The 18172-nt window shown below is 36.8% G+C and overlaps 2 protein-coding genes and 1 non-coding gene across 4 annotated transcripts; 2 read left to right on the forward strand and 1 right to left on the reverse strand.

The window, feature by feature from the left end:
• Window positions 1–1357: 1357 nt before the first annotated feature.
• LOC103419093 (DExH-box ATP-dependent RNA helicase DExH11-like) lies at window positions 1358–14156 on the forward strand. 2 transcript variants are annotated; one of them, XM_008357216.4, is made up of 23 exons: window positions 1358–1690; window positions 1879–2136; window positions 2364–2624; window positions 2710–2778; window positions 2940–3024; window positions 3575–3753; window positions 3879–3986; window positions 4630–4731; window positions 4822–5022; window positions 5167–5277; window positions 6386–6453; window positions 6669–7059; window positions 7533–7688; window positions 7767–7877; window positions 8104–8157; window positions 8781–9038; window positions 9730–9839; window positions 10403–10556; window positions 11618–12077; window positions 12543–12757; window positions 12870–13108; window positions 13466–13592; window positions 13669–14156. In XM_008357216.4, the coding sequence occupies exons 1-23, from the start codon at window positions 1556–1558 to the stop codon at window positions 13879–13881; spliced, it is 4065 nt and encodes a 1354-aa protein (XP_008355438.3). In that variant the 5' UTR covers window positions 1358–1555; the 3' UTR covers window positions 13882–14156. The 2 variants fall into 2 exon arrangements, with proteins under 2 accessions (XP_008355438.3, XP_008355445.3); XM_008357223.4 differs by having other exon boundaries at window positions 2949–3024.
• Window positions 14157–14376: 220 nt separating this feature from the next.
• LOC103419108 (uncharacterized) lies at window positions 14377–15873 on the reverse strand. The gene is made up of 3 exons (XM_008357235.4): window positions 15478–15873; window positions 14760–14996; window positions 14377–14612 (listed from the first exon to the last, which is right to left on the reverse strand). The coding sequence occupies exons 1-3, from the start codon at window positions 15697–15699 to the stop codon at window positions 14571–14573; spliced, it is 501 nt and encodes a 166-aa protein (XP_008355457.1). The 5' UTR covers window positions 15700–15873; the 3' UTR covers window positions 14377–14570.
• TRNAG-UCC (transfer RNA glycine (anticodon UCC)) lies at window positions 15043–15114 on the forward strand. Its single transcript has one exon. It is a non-coding gene; the product is annotated as a tRNA-Gly (tRNA).
• Window positions 15874–18172: the final 2299 nt, after the last annotated feature.

Below are 18172 nucleotides of genomic sequence, written 5' to 3' on the forward strand. Positions count from 1 at the left end.
AAACCAAACACTGGAACCCGAACAGTAGAACTAAAATGACAAACTGACCAACATCACAATACTTTACCGCTAGATATGCAAAGTAACATCCTTCACGAGGAAGGTGAAGTAGACCTAGGGCTAGCAGATCGTGACATGAATCTGGAACTTGTTGCTCGAGTAGCTCCGCTTGGAAGAACCCCCCCTGTGAGACCTTGAGCTCCTGCGTCTGCGAGATCTCTGCTTCGAGAGTACCTCCTCCTTGACCGCCTCTTCACCGGTTCAGGTGATACACTAGGGGAATAACTCCTCCTGGAGGTCCTCCTAGGCCTGGGCGAAAGACCGGGGGTGTAACTCCTCCTCCTATGCCTGGGCGAAACACTAGGTGAATAGCTCCTCCTGTAACTGCTAGTTCCCACGCCTGGGAGTGTAGCTCCTCCTACCCCTAGGAGATACAGAACGATAGCCATGCCTCCTACCATAGTAACAGTTTATCTGGTGAATATATAGTCCATGTAGCGGTGTCTCCTTCCATAGTACAAGTCGTCTGGTGAATCTCCCCGGAGTCATACGGTGAGTAGTCCCGATCATGCCGTCTCACTGGTGACGGAGAGTAAGATCTACGCCGATTGTACTCGGGAGAGTATGACCTCCTTCTACGGTAGGGCGGAGAGTACGCCCTGCTCCTGCTTCTGTCAGATGAATGGGGCGACCGGCTACAGCTCCTCCGATAAGGAGAGTAGGTAGGAGATCGACGAGGAGGGGAGTAGATTGGGGATGTGGTGGGCCTAAAAATCAAGGGGCGTGGTTCAAATGCCGAACCTCAAAATTTCTCGTTAAAGTGGCAGTGTTCCTTCCATGCAGATATATACAAATTTATCAAAAAATTAGAAATAATACATTTATCTTATATAAAACCATGACCATAAAGTCATAATATTTTGAACCAATCATGTGATGTTACTAGAAAAATAAAAAACACTACGGCCATGTTGGTATGTTTCAAGAGTTAGGATATTGGCTCATTAAAGTAGTACATGATTTCAGTTCAGAATGTCATAAGATAGTTCGATCTATACTGAGATGCCACGATGGCGTAGGTCTTTTTGTTTGGACTTGAAGAACAAACAGTTGGGTTTAAATAGATTAGATATGGAAAGTATGGTAAATTACATAATTATTTTTGTGAACAAACGATATTATTTATACAAAATGTAGGGATAAACTTAGCGTTATAATAAGCTAACAATAATGTAATTCAAATTTATTTTTAACGAAATCAAACTTAAAATTTCTTAATTATAAATTACGTAATTAAAAATTACGCACAACGAAATCAAATTAAATTATAATAAAACTAAAAAAAATTAAAACCTCTGGATTAATAACTGGTATTCCCCGACTGGTAATCCGAGTTGATAGCAAGGGCAGTGAAGCAGTGACAACGACGGCACTTCTTTCCACAACCCATCAAACAAAACCCGCGAAAATCAAACACTCGGAATCGGAATAAAAAACCAAGGGTGTTCGAAAGGTTTCTGAACCCCTGAAACGCTCCAACCCTGGAGCCCGAAAAATGGATCCCGTAGAAGCCGCGAACGGGCTCTCGTTCCGGGTCGGGTTCTCCGGCCACAGTGGCCACCTCCGGCTCGAGCCCCTCTCCACTGTCGAGAGCTCCGACCCCGTCAAGTCTCTCCCTGATTTCATTCTGGTCGGTTCTCTCTTTCCACTTCGCAATTCCGCTGCAAATTTTCTTAATTTGGATTCTAGGGTTTGGCTTCGAAATTTGAAAGCTTGAATGCTTCATTGGCAAGCAAACGAGATTGGTTTCGAAATTGCTAAACATGAATGTGACTCGTAATTCAAGTATTAATGTTTGCATTGTTATGTATGTATCAGCCGCCTGCATTTCCTAGGGAGACGCCCGAATCAATAAAAGAGTATATAGAGGAGAAGTATCTTTCGCCAAGATTGGACGACGAAGTATTTGCACCCGAAAAAGTTGGGAGGCAGTGGGATTTCGACTGGTTTGATAAGGCAAATGTACCCTTGGAGCCAACACTGCCGCGCTGCGTTGTGGTTCCCACGTGGGAATTGCCGTTTCGGCGCCAGAAGAGTGGGTCGGCCGAATGTCAATGGGAACCTAAATCCGTGGAGGTATGTGGTTCACTCAGTGTTTGTGTTTGCCCACACATGTCGATTAGCTTAGCAAGTGAAGTCAAAAGCACAATGAGGTGATATGATTCTTTTATTGTTCTAGATGCTATTAGAATATAGATCACCAGTAGTTTTTGTTCTTTAGGGATTTTTGCGTATTTTAGTGCTACATTTGTTACCATTGTGTTTCTAAGTGTGTCCCAGATTTTGCTTTTATATTGGTTTAGGTGGATGTCTCAGAACTTATAGTAGGAGCTCAAGAGTCTGGTTCATTGCCACGTTTGGCTGGACCAGCGAAGGATTTTGTACGGGGAAGCATCAACAACCGCCCTTTTCGTCCGGGAGGCTTGGATGATTCCCAATCTCTAGAAAGAGTTCTTCCTGATGGTGCTTCTAATGGCGAATGGGTACGCGAACTTCTTGTTGGTGGCTCTCCTCAGGCTGTACCTCCAAGCTTTAAGCAAGGAATGGACCTTGGTGATCTGAAGGTTAATTTAATTGTCATCTAGATTGAAAGTTGTAAAAATATATATTATACAAAACATAATATTGATGGAATAGCTTTTTTGGAAGGCCTATCCATGCTCGTGGAATGTATATAAGGATCAAAGTTCCCTGGAGAGCACATCAGATGAAAAACTGGTCAGTTTTGCTTCTCTCTCTCTCTCTTTCTCTCTACTGAGTCATAGTTTAAAAACTCAGTGGTTCTTCCTATAGTTTTTATACTTCTATCCTGTATGTATAATAATTGTCTCTTATCTTAAGTTGACAAATGTTTTGTTTTTATTTGTATGTGTTGCTAGTCTTTGCAGAGTGGGTTGTCTGTACAGTTTGATGACCTGTTCAAGAAAGCTTGGGAAGAGGATGTTGTTGAATTTGAAGGAGATGGTATGTATAAACTGCTAACTGGATACAATTTGTTTATAGCTTTTATAGTTTTATGGAATAAGAGCTGTAACTTAATTCACTGGGCCTTGATGCGTAGGCTTATAAAATTGGGGCAGTCATAGATCAGATTTAGAATATGTCTGCTTTCAAATCAGCTGCAGATAACTTGGCTCTATTAGGTTGAGATTGCTTTGATGTTTATTCTCGACTAAGCATTGAAAGTAGATTTATGCAGAACTATGATACATTCCAAGGTCATGTATCCACATTGGATTTCAGCTTCTAATAGTTGCAGGGTTAATAAACCATGCATCTATAATAATTAATAAAGTGAAAAGTTAACTCTTTTGCCCCCTGCCTATCAAACATTAACTAGGTTTATGGATTATGTTGGATGAATAAATGTGTAATAGGGATGAGAGCCCACATTGTTGTCAACTATTCACTGAGTAACTTTGAACAAATGACAAAATTACTGTGAGCTGTCTCTCCGAGTCTTTAGTGTTTTGCTTTCACTATTTTTGGGCTAATCTGGATGCCATCCACAAAGGTCAATTGTCAGGATCAGAATCTGTTAAGTCAGAGGATGAAGCAAAGGAGGTTGATGTTGCCATCGATACTTCTGAGCCTGAATTGTCTTTGTTGGATGAGATTTTGTCAGTTGCGGCAGGAGAATCAAAGTCAAGATCTAATGGAATTGGTGAAGATGGTGAACAAAATCCGAAGAAGGTATTTATTTGTGAAGTAACTGTTTACAGAAACTTTCTAATATTTGCGCATGTCATGTTTCGTGCTTTTAACTGAATTTTGCTCACTGCTGTATATTTATTTTTTAACTAGTTCGCCATTGGCAGGCTTGGGCTATTAGTGGAGGTACTGAATATATTGCAGAGAACTTTCATGATCTTGTTCCCGACAAAGCACTTGATTTTCCGTTTGAATTGGACAAATTCCAGAAGGAGGTATCGGTCAATCCAAACTCTCTTCTACTATGTTTCCATTAGAAGATTGATTTCTTTTTAGTTACTAAGCTTGGTTTTCCTTGGCTTGTAGTTGAGTTTGTATCCCTTTAACTAATATAATTTAATTATATGATGAAAAAAATTAAGATCAGTAGTTGATTTATGCACATACATAGTACACTCTCAGTCATTTTCAAGAGTGGGATGTTGCTGATGTCCCACATACATTGTTTGTGTTGACTACATAACAAAGTCAACATGGTTAAGTACATTGTACAGTGATGTCATGCAGAGAACAGGGCTAGATATATGTTGTTGTTGGGTGAGTTATACTTTTAGCGCTCTTGAGAAGGTTAAAAGCTTAATAGTTGTGTTGTGTAGCTACTTAATTTATTATCCAACTTGTAACGCAAATTCTCATGTTGAAACAGTCATTAGACTTTTCATGTGACAGTAAATTGCAGGATTCGTGGACAAAAAAAATTACACTTAGAAATTTTTAGTGTAATTTATTCGACTTTCCTCCTTTTCTCTCACTATTATAGATTACAAATTATTTAACATTTGTTATCTTTAGGATTGCTTTGAGAATTCTGTTTTTTATATCCTAAATAAACTTTCCTCTGCACTGTGATGTTTACAGGCTATTTATTATCTTGAAAAGGGGGACTCAGTATTTGTGGCTGCTCACACATCAGCTGGAAAGACAGTTGTTGCAGAATATGCATTTGCTTTAGCATCAAAAGTACAGCTTGAATCCTTGAGCTCGCTGTTACTTTTATTCATATATATTTAATTTTTCGTCAATTCTGACCTTTATGTTAATTTTGTGCAGCATTGTACCAGAGCTGTGTATACTGCTCCTATCAAAACCATCAGCAATCAAAAATATAGAGATTTGTGTGGAAAATTTGATGTTGGACTTCTCACTGGTGATGTTAGCTTGAGGCCAGAGGCTTCTTGTCTTATTATGACCACCGAAATATTAAGGTCAATGCTTTATCGTGGTGCTGACATAATACGTGATATTGAATGGGTAAAAGGCTCATTTTTTTTGTGATATTCTTTTGAACACTAATTTCCCATTATTTTCTTGGTTAATATTGTATTTGTTTTCCCCAGTTTTTTTACAAGTTATTAATATATTTTTGTTACTCTTTCTGCATGTGTGTGGAGATAGGTTATCTTTGATGAAGTGCACTATGTCAATGATGTTGAAAGAGGTGTTGTTTGGGAAGAAGTTATTATAATGCTACCAAGACACATCAATATTGTTCTCCTTTCAGCTACGGTATTTACTTTTTCCTGATACCATTGCCAATGTCCACATGAAACAAATATGAAAATATGAAGTATGATTATCTATAAAAAGAAAGGTATGAGGATTTAGGTTTGTTGACCACTATTGTATTTTTTTATTTTTTTTGACAAAATAAATTTTTTTAGTAGAAACGAGAGAATTTTATTAAAACAATAGAAGGAATTACAACAAGTGGATAAGAAATCCACCAACTTGCCAAACTAGCTAAGACCTCTCAAGTATGACTACTTTACAAGTAACTAAGGCTGAACCAAATTCATTTTACTGCTGCTAACATATCCATCACCATATAAGAAAGATAACCCCTGAACTCATTCGAAACTGATGCCCAGTATCTTACTCTACCCATAATTCCTCAACTCCCACTCCGTTATAATCCTCAAAAATTCTTCTATCACGCTCCAACCAAATGTTCCAGAAAACTGCCAACACCAAACTGCCCCACAAAGCTTTAGCTTTCTTCCCCTTTCCTAAAGCCTTGAACTTGGTGCTTAGAAGCTCGAAACAACCCTTTGGAATAACCCAACTAGCTCTAACTTCCGTGAACTATGTCAACCCCAGTTGTATCAAGTAAGAGCAATGGTGAAAAACATGATTAACACTCTCCTCAGATTTACACAAACTGCACCACTGAGGAGAAATGCAAATAAAAGTCCTTCGCTTTTGAACTTGATCATAGGTGTTAGACCTTCCCAATAGATACTAACCACGCAAGAACTTTGACATTTGGAGGAGATTATGTTTTTCAAATCCGAGAATAGGGTGGATATGTTGCACAAGAAAAACTGAAAGAGCTATCGGATTTGCAAGTGAACAATCCTGACCCATCTAGTTTCCACCTATTATCCGCTCTTTATTGAATCAAACAAACATCTTCCACCTTCTCTAACAACCCAGCCGCCTTTGCTATCACCAACTCATTCAATTTTCTTCTGAAATCAAAATTCCAACTCATTGACTGAAGAGAAGGATCCACAAAACTTGAAATTCTGTGGTCATGCTTTCCCCTGCCTCTGTATTATTATTTTTGTTTGCGGCACAAGATGCATTGTGTTACATATTAGTTATGAATTTGTAGGTACCAAACAAAGTTGAGTTTGCTGACTGGATTGGACAGACAAAGCAAAAGCAAATTCGTGTTACTGGGTAAGCATGAATCTTTGTGGCATATGGATTTATTTATTAGTTATGTTATCTTGGTTTTCTTTTGACAGTTCATATTATTTAAAACTCTCTTTCTCTTTTTCTCATTGCTCATTCTTATTTTTATAAGGATGTGGCTTACAGGAAGTTTGAATTACATTGTTGTCAACTTATTATTTACACTATTTTCACATTTGAGAATATAATTTTGATATCAGGACTACAAAAAGACCAGTTCCATTGGAGCACTGTCTATTTTACTCCGGAGAACTTTACAAAATATGTGAAAGCGAAATCTTCATTCCCCAGGGGTTCAAAGCTGCAAAAGATGCATTTAAGAAAAAGAATATGAGTGCCACTACTGGTGGTAGTGGATCACAGGCACCAGCTTCAGCTTCTCATGATGGGACTCGATCTCAAAAACAAAGTTCAAACTGGGGCGGAAAACAGAAGAAGCAATCTGGTTCCCAAAATTCAGGGAATTTCTCCCGAACTGGAGGAGCAAATCAAAACAATGGAAATGGCATGAACAGTTGGGGTTTAAGAAGATCAGATGCTTCTTTGTGGTTGTCACTTATTAACAAGCTCTCAAAGATGTCACTATTACCTGTATGTTTGAATATAACCCCTGTGCCACATGTCCGTTGCTTTAAATTCATTTGATTCTAGTCATTCATGGAAAGAATACAACCACCACCTGTGAAGATTGTGTAGTGTTTTTTTCCTTTATATGGAACAAAATGTGGAAATGTCAAAATATAAAAATAAGAAATAGAATAGTTTTAGATAAATAAGAGGAAGGCACCATGAAATGTGTTTTCTGCATCATTTTCTTATTTAACAGGGCAAAAAACGTTGATTCCCTCCATTTTTTTCAGCTCTAGCATCTACGAAGCTATTGTTAATAGTCCATGGCAAGATTGGAATTTCTACTCAATATGTAGGAACCAGAGAGTTGTTGCATTATTCTTGTTAATGCCTGTGTTAGGAACTTAGAGTTACCTTCTCTGACAGTAATTAATAATTTACCTTCTCTTATAGTAATTAATAATTATCTAATATTGGTGTCAATGTGTGCCTAGGTGGTTGTATTTTGTTTCTCAAAGATTCGCTGTGATAAGTCAGCTGATAGTATGTATGGGACTGACCTTACAAGTAGTTCTGAGAAAAGTGAGATTCGTGTTTTCTGTGACAAAGCATTTTCGCGCCTAAAGGGATCTGACAGGACTTTACCACAGGTTCAGTTGCATGCTAATTATTTCTTTATACTTAACCAGAAAACCTTGAGACTTGGACATAATATGTTTGATATACAGGTTGTCAGAGTTCAAAGCCTTCTCCATAGAGGAATTGGCGTCCATCATGCTGGACTACTTCCAATTGTTAAGGAAGTAGTGGAAATGCTTTTTTGTCGCGGAGTGATCAAGGTATTTTACTTCTGTGTCGTGGCATTCGTATTTGGATCTTCAAAATGATACACCAGTCACCTGTGATGATCTTTAGAGGTTAAAAAAAATATTGCAAATAGTTTGTATGTGTGTTAATAAGGACTATTTGAGTTCAGGTTTCACCATTGTTGTTTTCCCATTTGATTGAGTTGTCAGGGTCATTTTTAATGTGTAATGTTTCAGTGCTTTATCTCTGTTGTTGTAGGTTTTGTTCTCAACAGAGACATTTGCAATGGGGGTTAATGCACCAGCTAGAACGGTTAGTTGTGTTTACGTGGTTTTCTCAAAATGGGAAGTATAATTCTGCTACACATATAAAAAAATAATTTATGTTATTTTTTCCTTTCACGCATATTCTTTATATCTGACTTCCTTTGTTAAATTGGTTTTCTACTTTTTAATTTTGAATTGATTAACATCAATCAATCTTACAAACCTTCAAAGAAATAGTTGTACAAGTTTACAAATAGTCCTGTTGGCACAATAGTTTGCAAATTTGTTGACTGAACTAATTATTTTCATAATTTGAGGCTACTTACGTAAGATTTTCTATTTTTTACATCTTATAACATGGTCATGAGGAAGAGTCTTTAATTCAATTCCACCATTAAACTGATTCGCTTGATGGTTTTGACTTCATAATTGAGTTCTATAGTCTTAATCATTACTTCATTAAAACAAGAGAGAACATAGTCTCTGACACCTAAATGTATTATAATTTTCTGCAGAGCCACTTCATGTCCTGTATTAGTTCTGGTTTATTTGTATTGATGAAACTTCAATTTTGACAAACATTTCTGATTTGCCAATAGAATATCTTGAGTTCTATACCTGTTTGCTTTGTGTTGGTCGCATTCTAACATTCTTCAAGGTGTTTTGCAGGTTGTTTTTGATACGTTAAGGAAATTTGATGGCAAGGAATTTAGACAATTATTTCCAGGAGAATACACTCAAATGGCAGGCCGTGCAGGCAGAAGAGGACTTGATAAAATTGGTACAGTTATTGTAATGTGCCGTGATGAAATCCTAGAAGAGGGTGATTTGAAGAATGTCATAGTTGGAAGTGCAACCAAGCTTGAATCTCAGTTTCGGCTTACCTATATCATGATCCTGCATCTCCTTCGTGTTGAGGAACTGAAGGTACCTGGTTACTTAATTCGTACAAAAAGGGAAGGAAAAGGATTGCAGATCAGTATTTTACCAAAATTGAAGTAACATTCCAAGTTCTAGGTGCTAAAGATAAAGCCTGCATCTTGGTACATCTAGCTTTGCAAAAATACAGAGACATGCTTCCCATAACTTATGCAACCTTATGGGGGTAAACAAATATATGCCTCTTAGAAATAGAGTGGCCCAGAATCACTAGTATTTCATTGAGGCTCATTAGGAGGGGAAAGAAAACCTGGTAGGTGTGGCTCAGGCTGCATTTAAAGTAACACCCATCGTGGCCCCACTGGGTGAAGGAATAGCTTCTAGATTTTAACCTCATTCTCACAATATTTTATCAGCAAGAGCTTATTTTTCGTAAAGTTATAATGATTGTCCCTTTCAGTTAATTCTTTGTTTATGGAGAATACAAGTCTTCTTTTCATATCATAAGTCCGTAAGGTTTTAGCTCAGGCTGCACTTAAAGTAGAACCATCTTGGGTCTATTGGGAAAATGAATGGCTTCTGCATGTTAACCTGAGTCTCAAAGTATTCTATCAACTGATATGGATTGTCCCTTCTAATTAATTCTGTGTTTTTGAAGAATACAAGTCTGGTTTTCATATCGTAAGTAAAGGTTTTAATGACTCCATTTTACTACTATTGGTTGGGACTATCACTGCAGGTGGAGGACATGCTGAAAAGAAGTTTTGCTGAGTTCCATGCTCAGAAGAAACTACCAGAACATCAGCGACTTCTGATGCGAAAGCTTGCTCAGCCTACAAAAACTATTGAGTATGTTTATGGCAGAGTCATTGTTACTTATTTGTATAATCTTGACATGGGCATGTACATGTTTTGTATGTGACGTCATATGCTACTTCTTACATGATATTTAAGCTTGTTTTACTCAATTCAGTGGTAACCTACTAAATGTGGTTGTAGTTCATTGCCATGCATGTAAGCTTTAAAAAATTAAAAGACTGCTAGACAAGTGATATGTAAAAATGGTTATGTATAAATCTTGGTGATTTTGGCTTAGGCTTATATGTCATTATCTCATAATGACCACATTTTCTGCTATTAGTAAGCTTATTAATCTAATTTGTGGACTTGTAACAGCATATCATTTAACGATATGAAAAAATGATTCTTTTTTAAAACAATGGTCGATGGGTTGTCCTTATTAATCAGTCTAGTAAATGTGTAAGGTGGGCATCTCTATGATACTAATTGTCAAAGCTTCATCTATGCAATATGAGCAACTTAGATGCTGCAGTTCTTTTCTTCTTGTTATTTTTTGCCTTTCATCACGTACAAACCTTTATGTCAGTGTCACATGGTTGTTTTGCATGTAGATGTGTAAAATGTGAAACAGCTATTGAGGAGTATTATGACATGTACTCAGAAGCTGCGAAGTATAGCAAGGAAATATTGGAGGCCGTTATGCAGTCTCCTATTGCCAAACAATTTCTTACAACTGGGAGAGTGGTAGTCATGGGATCACACTCAGTGAGTTCCTTACATATCTATTCCTTACATAGTTACACATCTATTCCAGTCATAACCTAAACCTCTTTTCTTTTTCTTTTTTCCATAAATTCCCCTTGTCCTTCCTCAGGATCAAATTGTAGTATTACTCTTCTGAGTAGTGCATGCAATGTGTTACTAGATATGATTCTTTTCATGCATGACTTTTGGTGATTCTTAAAGTGATTTGTGGTTACTGAAATTATGCTGACATCTGATGTATATCTATCAAAAAATAATTTAAAAGAAGAAAGAGTGCTGTCTTCTGGTGGTGAGTTGGTTGGAAATGTGTTTTAGAAGAATGAAATATTTGTAATTAGAATAAGACTTGGACTTAATTATTTTCTATCTCTGAGTATAATTTAGCTGTGACTTAAATAAACAACCCAATTTAATTCCATTAAACACCCCAAAGCGGAGTCTTCACGGACCACTCTTATGCAAAAGTTGGGAGACATGATCCTACATCCTGGAGGGAAGATCAACATAGATTCTAGGAAGTTTGAGTTACCATACCTTAAGCCTAAAGAAAAAATGGAACTTAAACGAAAAGCTCCCGGTACTGTTCACTTTAACGAAAAACCACATTTTTACACTAAAAAGTCAATCTTGGTACTATTCACTTTACCCTTTATTTTGTCCTTATCGTTAAAAATCAAAGTTTTCAAACCTTTTTCATTAGTTTTCCTAAGAAAAAATTGGCAATCAAGTTTCAGAACTTATTATTTTTACTCTGGAAATGATTGATAATAGAAAATGGCATGTATTAAACCTTGAAGGTCAATTGATAATCTGAGATATTGCTCTGTGATATCTCACTCTCCCTTCCTTCGCCTTTGAAACTGAAGTCAAAGGGGATCATGTTTGTTCATATCATTTTCCCTGATCGTATGGTTGATTGCATCTATTCTGCTGTTTCTCTTTCTCATTTTCAACTGCATTTGTAAACTCTTCTGATTTGCCATTGATATTTCATTATTTCTATCTGGTTCTTTGTTAGATAGTGATTGGTATGCTAATACTGTATCATGCTTTACCAACAGGCACAGGACCACTTGCTTGGAGTCGTTGTGAAAGCACCTAGTGCTAATAATAAACAGTACATCGTTTTGGTGCTGAAACCTGAATTATTGCCCCAGACTCCACTGGGTAGTGGTAACTTGCAAGACAGTAAAAACACAGATTTTCCACAAGGTTATTTTGTGGTACCAAAATCTAAACGTGCTCTTGATGAAGAGTATCGTTCTGGTGTCACACCTCGGAAAGCATCGGGTGTCATCAAGATAAAATTACCACACCAGGGTTCTGCTGCTGGGGTGAGCTTTGAGGTTAAAGAAGTTGACAGCAAAGATTTTCTATGCATATGCAATTGCAAGATAAAAATTGACCAAGTTGGGCTTCTTGAAGACAATAGCAATGCTGCTTACTCCAAGACAGTTCAACAGCTGTTGGACACAAAATCTGACAGAAATGAGTACCCTCCAGCCTTGGATCCGTATAAAGGTACATATTTGTCTTCTTTTTTTTTTTTTTGAACAATCGATATTATCTACACTAAGGTGAGGGGTTGGGCTTAGCCTCACACATATTTGTCAATTTTAAATAAGAAGTAAGATCAAGTAAATGCAGTTGTATCATTACAAAGTTACATTCATCCCAGATAAATATACACTTTCATGTAACTATAGAATTGTGATGCATGCCTTCTTTGGTTTTATGTCGTTGGAAATCTGAATTCCCGACTATGCACTCCTTGGTTTGATATTCGGTTGTCCCCTTTGCTTTCTCTTTTCTGTTCAATTGTTTCTGTTTGGTTCAAAGTTCAATTGTTGAGAAAGCCTACTAGCCTGCTTATATAATATCTTGCATGTGCTCATTAAAACGTGCCTAACACTTGGGATAAATTGGGAATTTTTAGAGCTTAACTCGCCCTTAAAGCTGACTTTCATGGTGGTGACTCTGGTTCAGATCTGAATTTGAGAGACGTAAATCTTGTCGGAACATACTATAAGTGGATTAACTTATTGCAAAAGATGGCAACGAACAAGTGCCATGGGTGTATAAAGTTGGACGAGCACATTAAGTTAGCAAGAGAGATAAAGAGACACAGTGAGGAAGTCGATGCTCTTAAGTTTGAAATGTCAGATGAAGCACTTAAACAAATGCCAGACTTTCAAGGCCGGGTACTTTTCTACGATCCGCATATTTTTTTCTTAGTTGCTGTGGCTTGTGCTAATTGTCTTAACACTTATGAATCATCTTCGTAGTTTAATTTTGTATTTTCACTATTTTCAGATAGATGTTCTGAAGGAAATTGGATGTATAGATGCTGATCTTGTGGTTCAAATAAAAGGCCGTGTTGCATGCGAAATGAATTCTGGGGAGGAGTTGATATCCACAGAGTGTTTGTTTGAAAACCAACTGGATGACCTGGAACCAGAAGAAGCAGTGGCGTTGATGTCTGCCTTTGTGTTTCAGCAGAGGAAGACTTCAGATCCTTCTCTTACTCCAAAACTGTCTCAGGCCAAACAGAGGTCATTCACTCCCATCATCTGCATACAAATTTTCTTCTGTGCCAAGTTCCATGCTTAAATATCGTGTTTAATACAAAATATATGCATAAGGTTTTGGTAGTATGCTTTATGCTTACATTTAGAGGCTGCAATCAACCACCAGATCTGGCCGGATTTGTTACATAGAATTTTTACTTCTCGGTGACTTTAAGCAGAGACTTGTTATCAGATATGAGATGTTTACGAAGTTCTGGCTTGGGTACTGATAATCAAAACTTCGATTACATCATGCTGCATATACCTTAACTTCCATCAAAATTGTGTTCTGTATTATTCCCGTTCCCGTGTAAACTCATTTTATATAATTATTCATTTCAGGTTGTACGATACAGCAATAAGACTTGGCCAGCTTCAAGCCCACTACAATGTTCAAATAAATCCAGAGGAGTATGCTCGAGAGAATCTCAAGTTTGGTCTTGTTGAAGTAGTTTATGAGTGGGCAAAGGTATTTATCTGAGAATTTCATCAATTCTTCGTACGATTTTTAGAGTGGTTGGTCTTACATGCCCTTGTTATCGCAGGGCACTCCGTTCGCAGACATTTGCGAACTTACAGATGTTCCAGAAGGCATGATAGTTCGAACCATTGTCAGACTTGATGAGACGTGCCGTGAGTTCAAAAATGCTGCATCTATTATGGGTAATTCTGCTCTGTACAAGAAAATGGAAACAGCTTCAAATGCGATAAAGCGTGACATTGTATTTGCCGCTAGCTTATACGTCACCGGAGTCTAACTGCTTCGCAACCTGAAGGTATACCACTCCAGTTCATCCCTGTAAGTACTGAGTGGGAGGATCTGCCTGGAGAAGCACACTGCATTCAAACCCGTTTGTTGTATGTTACCATACGCTCAATTTCCGCAAAGTTCCTCAATCTTCGGTCATAGAATTTGTTTATTGTACTGTAATTGATTCGTTCTGCTAACAATTTTAGATGCAGAACTACATCAGGATTTCAATGTGCAATTGTAGTTCAGAAATAGAAAGCTAACTAGTGACATTTTCTTTTTCGCGCTCGAGCTAAATTTTTCACCGAAGAAGAGATGTCATTAGCATCGAAAACCATAATCTTAGGATTAGTTTTGGTCATTTATCGTCCTCACCATTCATGTAAATCGAACCTGAGACTTCCATCCTCTCCAAGACAAATACATCAGAAGGCTAGTTGGCAGCTAACATGCAATTTATGCAGCAGAGAGAGTTTGATAAGTGGAATAATAAAGATTGAACTTTATAGAAGCAGCATTTTTATTTTTATTTTTTAAAATTTATTATAAGTACGGACAGGAGAGAGTTCGAAGTTATTACATTAATTTAGAGAGGAGGAATTTCAAACCCGAAACTCATACATTGAAATTCTCAAATTGCAGAGGAACAATAATATGCAGACAAAAATCTGCAACGTAATTACTTCTCGTTTAATCCTAATTTTCACTCCTCCTTGGCTTCCCTGAATCAAAACCCACCTGGAACAAAAGCAAATCAAATCAAATAACCAAATTTAAAAACAGTAGCAAATCCCTGAATCAAAAGACAGAAGCGCGTAATGACATTTTTGAAGCGTCAATAACAATTCCCTAGTAAAAAACGAACGGTGGTTAAGTTTAACCTACCGCATTGGCAGCAGAAGCGTCCGGGATCCAGTCATTAGTTGCTGGGTTGCACTGGCAAGAAGCATGGACGTCGGTGTCGGAATCCGGTGCTAAATTGTAACTGTTGTTACCTTTGTTTTGCACTTTGATGAACCCAGTTCCTGTGGTGTGGTGTTGCTTGTCAATGTCGTTCAGGTCCTTGTAGTAGTCTGTCTCCACAAACTCCTCACCAACTCCACTTCCATTCACCACTATTTTCTGCTCAAAAAAATAAATATTAAGAGGAAATGAAACAAACAAGCAAGCGTTTGTAGTCCAACGGTTAGGATAATTGCCTTCCAAGCAATAGACCCGGGTTCGACTCCCGGCAAACGCATTTTACTTTTATTTTTAAGAAAATTTTAACCAAAAACTCTCTGATTATTTTAATAAAAAATTATATTTGTACTATTCAAATTTCTCTTTATCTTTTCCAGGCTTAAAATTTTCAATTTCTTTTCATTAATTTTTCTTATTTTTAAACTACAAAAGTTAAAGTGCAAAACTACATTTATTTTTAAGAGAATTTTATCCAAAAACTTTCAGTAATGTTCACTTACTATTCAAATTATACTTTATTTTGTCCAAATAGTTAAGGTGCTTCTTTTCATTAATTTTTCTTATTTTTAAACTACAAAAGTAAAGTGCAAAAACTACATGGATCAAAACCATGAAGGACCAAAACCATCATAGAACTAACCTGCGAATCGTTTTCGAGACGATGGAACTCAACGAGTTCAGGAATTTGGTCTTCGTTTTTCAAATCATCCACATACTTTGACGAATACTCACTGCGTTGAGGTTTGGAGTGACGCTTGGGAGTCACTCCGTCGAAGTACTCTCTCGTCTTCGACTCGATCTCTGCCTCTTCCTCTCTCGACAAATGAGCGTCGCTCCTGTTTGGCCTCCCACAGCACTCCATTTTTCTTCTTCTTCCTCTTCTCTAATCTCTTCTGTATTTTCCCACAAACCTTTTCTTTCTGTTAATTGGGTTTTATACAAAAGAGAGAGACTTTTGCTTACCTACCTATCGTTGTTGACTTTATGAAATCTGGTGGGAAGTTTTGGGATCCAAAAGTATCCAACTTTTTTGAGAGAAAATATCTCAGCGATCTTATCCATTTGTCCCTTGCTTACCTGGCATGGTTTGGTGGCAATTTCAAGTTGGGTTCTCTTTTTTTCCTAGATTTTTACAAATTTTTTATTATTATCAAGGAAATGTAAAAGGATTTGAAACTATTATAATACTTTAAAATAGGAGTTTCGAACACGGGACGTATGGGTAGAAATCAACATCCTATCAACTAAGATATTGAACTAGCTCTTCTAGATTTTGATTATTTGAGGTTCTATTGTCTTTAATTTTAGTTACATAAACATTTGGAGTGGGCTAGAGAGCTTATACGCTCACAATTTTTATGCAAATTTGAACAAGTTTTATGGTGCAATGATATTGTGAATCATTTAGATTGTCTTTATATTGTCAAGATGAAAGCAAGAATTCTTACAACTCAACAACATTTGTTACATATGTACTAAAATTAGTGAGAAATGAAAGATTTGAACTCCTACTGTGAATCTGAGAGTAAACTGATTTATAATTGAAGCTATAAGCCCTACAGAAAGTTAGTTGGGAAAGAGAAAAAAGAAGAAATGTGTTTGGTTTATACCTAAAGTATAATGTGTTTGTTCACGTTGTTCAGTTTGGGACAGTGGCAAAGTCAGAAATTGTCGAAGGAGGGACAAATTATAAAAGGGTAAAAGGTCCCCAAAAAATGTGGACATCCAAGTTTGCAAGAAAATTATGTGAAATACCCAGAATATTTGAAGGAGGGTTTGGATAACCGAAATATTCGAAGGAAGATTTGAACTACCCCAAATATTCGAAGAAGGGTTTGAACTAACAGCATTATTTGAATTTAAGCATTGTTTCTTGTTGTATCGTTCCATTACATAACTGTATGATGAACAAAGTTCTAAAAGACGCTAAACGCTAGTTGGACGGCCACATGACCTAACGCTCAAGTGAGGACCTAGACGGATTTAAATAAATTTATTATATATCGTATAAATAAGTGCCCATTTATTATATAGCACATAACATCTAAAAATATTGATAAATTTTCTGTATTACTTTGTTGAATTTGGTTGTAAAAGAAACAAATTCAAATGATTACGAGTTTGTAATACTTTACGGAATATTTTTTTAAGCTCGTAAGGATTTATAGTTTTAAAAGAAATAACAGTATAAAACACTTGACTTAAAAAATATTGGAGAATAATTAAAAAAACAAAACAAATCCAATATAAATCAGCACTTCTAACTAGCAAACTAGGTAACGCAAATTGATTGGACACTAGTTAAAAGCTTCTATAGCTTCACCGCAGGCTTGGGGGCATACTCATCTTGCAAGAAAGACGGTGATGATTTCGGTATGGGTTAAAAGCCCAAAAAAATTGTTAAATGGGCTCAGGCCCACAACCTGGTGCAAATCGAATAGAACTGGAACCAGACCACCAGTTTGGTTCGATTTTCATGACATGTTTTTGGATTTGTTGCATTAGTCGGCAACTGTCGAAATCAATTTGGAAGGCATTCTTCTGTCTGTTTTCTTTGTACTTTGATTCTTGTTCGATCATTGCTTTTCGATTTGTTGAAATACTCTAGTACTTCCGACCAAAGAGGAAAAAAAAAGGGTATCGTAACAAACATAATGCATGTGCAGGGCACTGTAGCAATGTGATTACAATTTATAAGTAAAATCCGAATGAGGATCCTGAGGATCCTTAAATCGTGTCTTTTCATCGTATATCGTGAGATCATAAATTATTTTAAATATTTGTATTTAAAATTAAACATGAATAGTACTTGATGAAAACTGGCCGTATGATGTACGATAAACGGACACAATTTGAGGATTCCCGGGATCCTCACAAAAAGGATCTAGAGATGATCCTCATTCCTAAAATCCATCATACCATCAAGTCTAAAATCACATACCACTTTGTTGGGGTACATATTACAACTTATAACTAAAATCCATCAATAACTTCGTCAATTACGTCACTTGATCCGAGTGGTCTTACAGTCGTGATATGACTAAAACAATAGAGTTTTAACTTTGATCGACCAATTATGTAATTCTTCTTTGGTAAGACTTATCACAATGCGGTATAAAATATATAATTGTTATTATGAGTATCTCTCGTTTAATAATAGGCTTGATCATGAGATATTCTAGCAACTATATAAGGATTGTTCCTGTTCTCACAATATATACATTCCATTTTGAACAAAACCTATTATTACTAGAACACTTTCGTCTACTAAGAGTAGAAAACTTTTTTTGTCATCCGTAAGAGCCATGTCATCCTCTTTCGTACATATTTCGTGC

This window comes from Malus domestica, chromosome 03, assembly GCF_042453785.1.
Source record: "Malus domestica chromosome 03, GDT2T_hap1".
Classification (NCBI taxonomy): Eukaryota; Viridiplantae; Streptophyta; class Magnoliopsida; order Rosales; family Rosaceae; genus Malus; species Malus domestica.

What these genes read in the sequence shown, in the direction of transcription:
- LOC103419093 (XM_008357216.4), top strand. Translation starts at nt 1,556, where the DNA reads ATGGATCCCGTAGAAGCCGCGAACGGGCTCTCGTTCCGGGTCGGGTTC. An exon ending in CTCTCCCTGATTTCATTCTG is followed by an intron (nt 1,691 to 1,878) that starts GTCGGTTCTCTC and finishes TGTATGTATCAG; the next exon opens with CCGCCTGCATTTCCTAGGGA. An exon ending in GGGAACCTAAATCCGTGGAG is followed by an intron (nt 2,137 to 2,363) that starts GTATGTGGTTCA and finishes ATATTGGTTTAG; the next exon opens with GTGGATGTCTCAGAACTTAT.
- LOC103419108 (XM_008357235.4), bottom strand. Translation starts at nt 15,699, where the DNA reads ATGGAGTGCTGTGGGAGGCCAAACAGGAGCGACGCTCATTTGTCGAGA. An exon ending in GTCTCGAAAACGATTCGCAG is followed by an intron (nt 14,997 to 15,477) that starts GTTAGTTCTATG and finishes TTTTTTGAGCAG; the next exon opens with AAAATAGTGGTGAATGGAAG. An exon ending in ACGCTTCTGCTGCCAATGCG is followed by an intron (nt 14,613 to 14,759) that starts GTAGGTTAAACT and finishes CTTTTGTTCCAG; the next exon opens with GTGGGTTTTGATTCAGGGAA.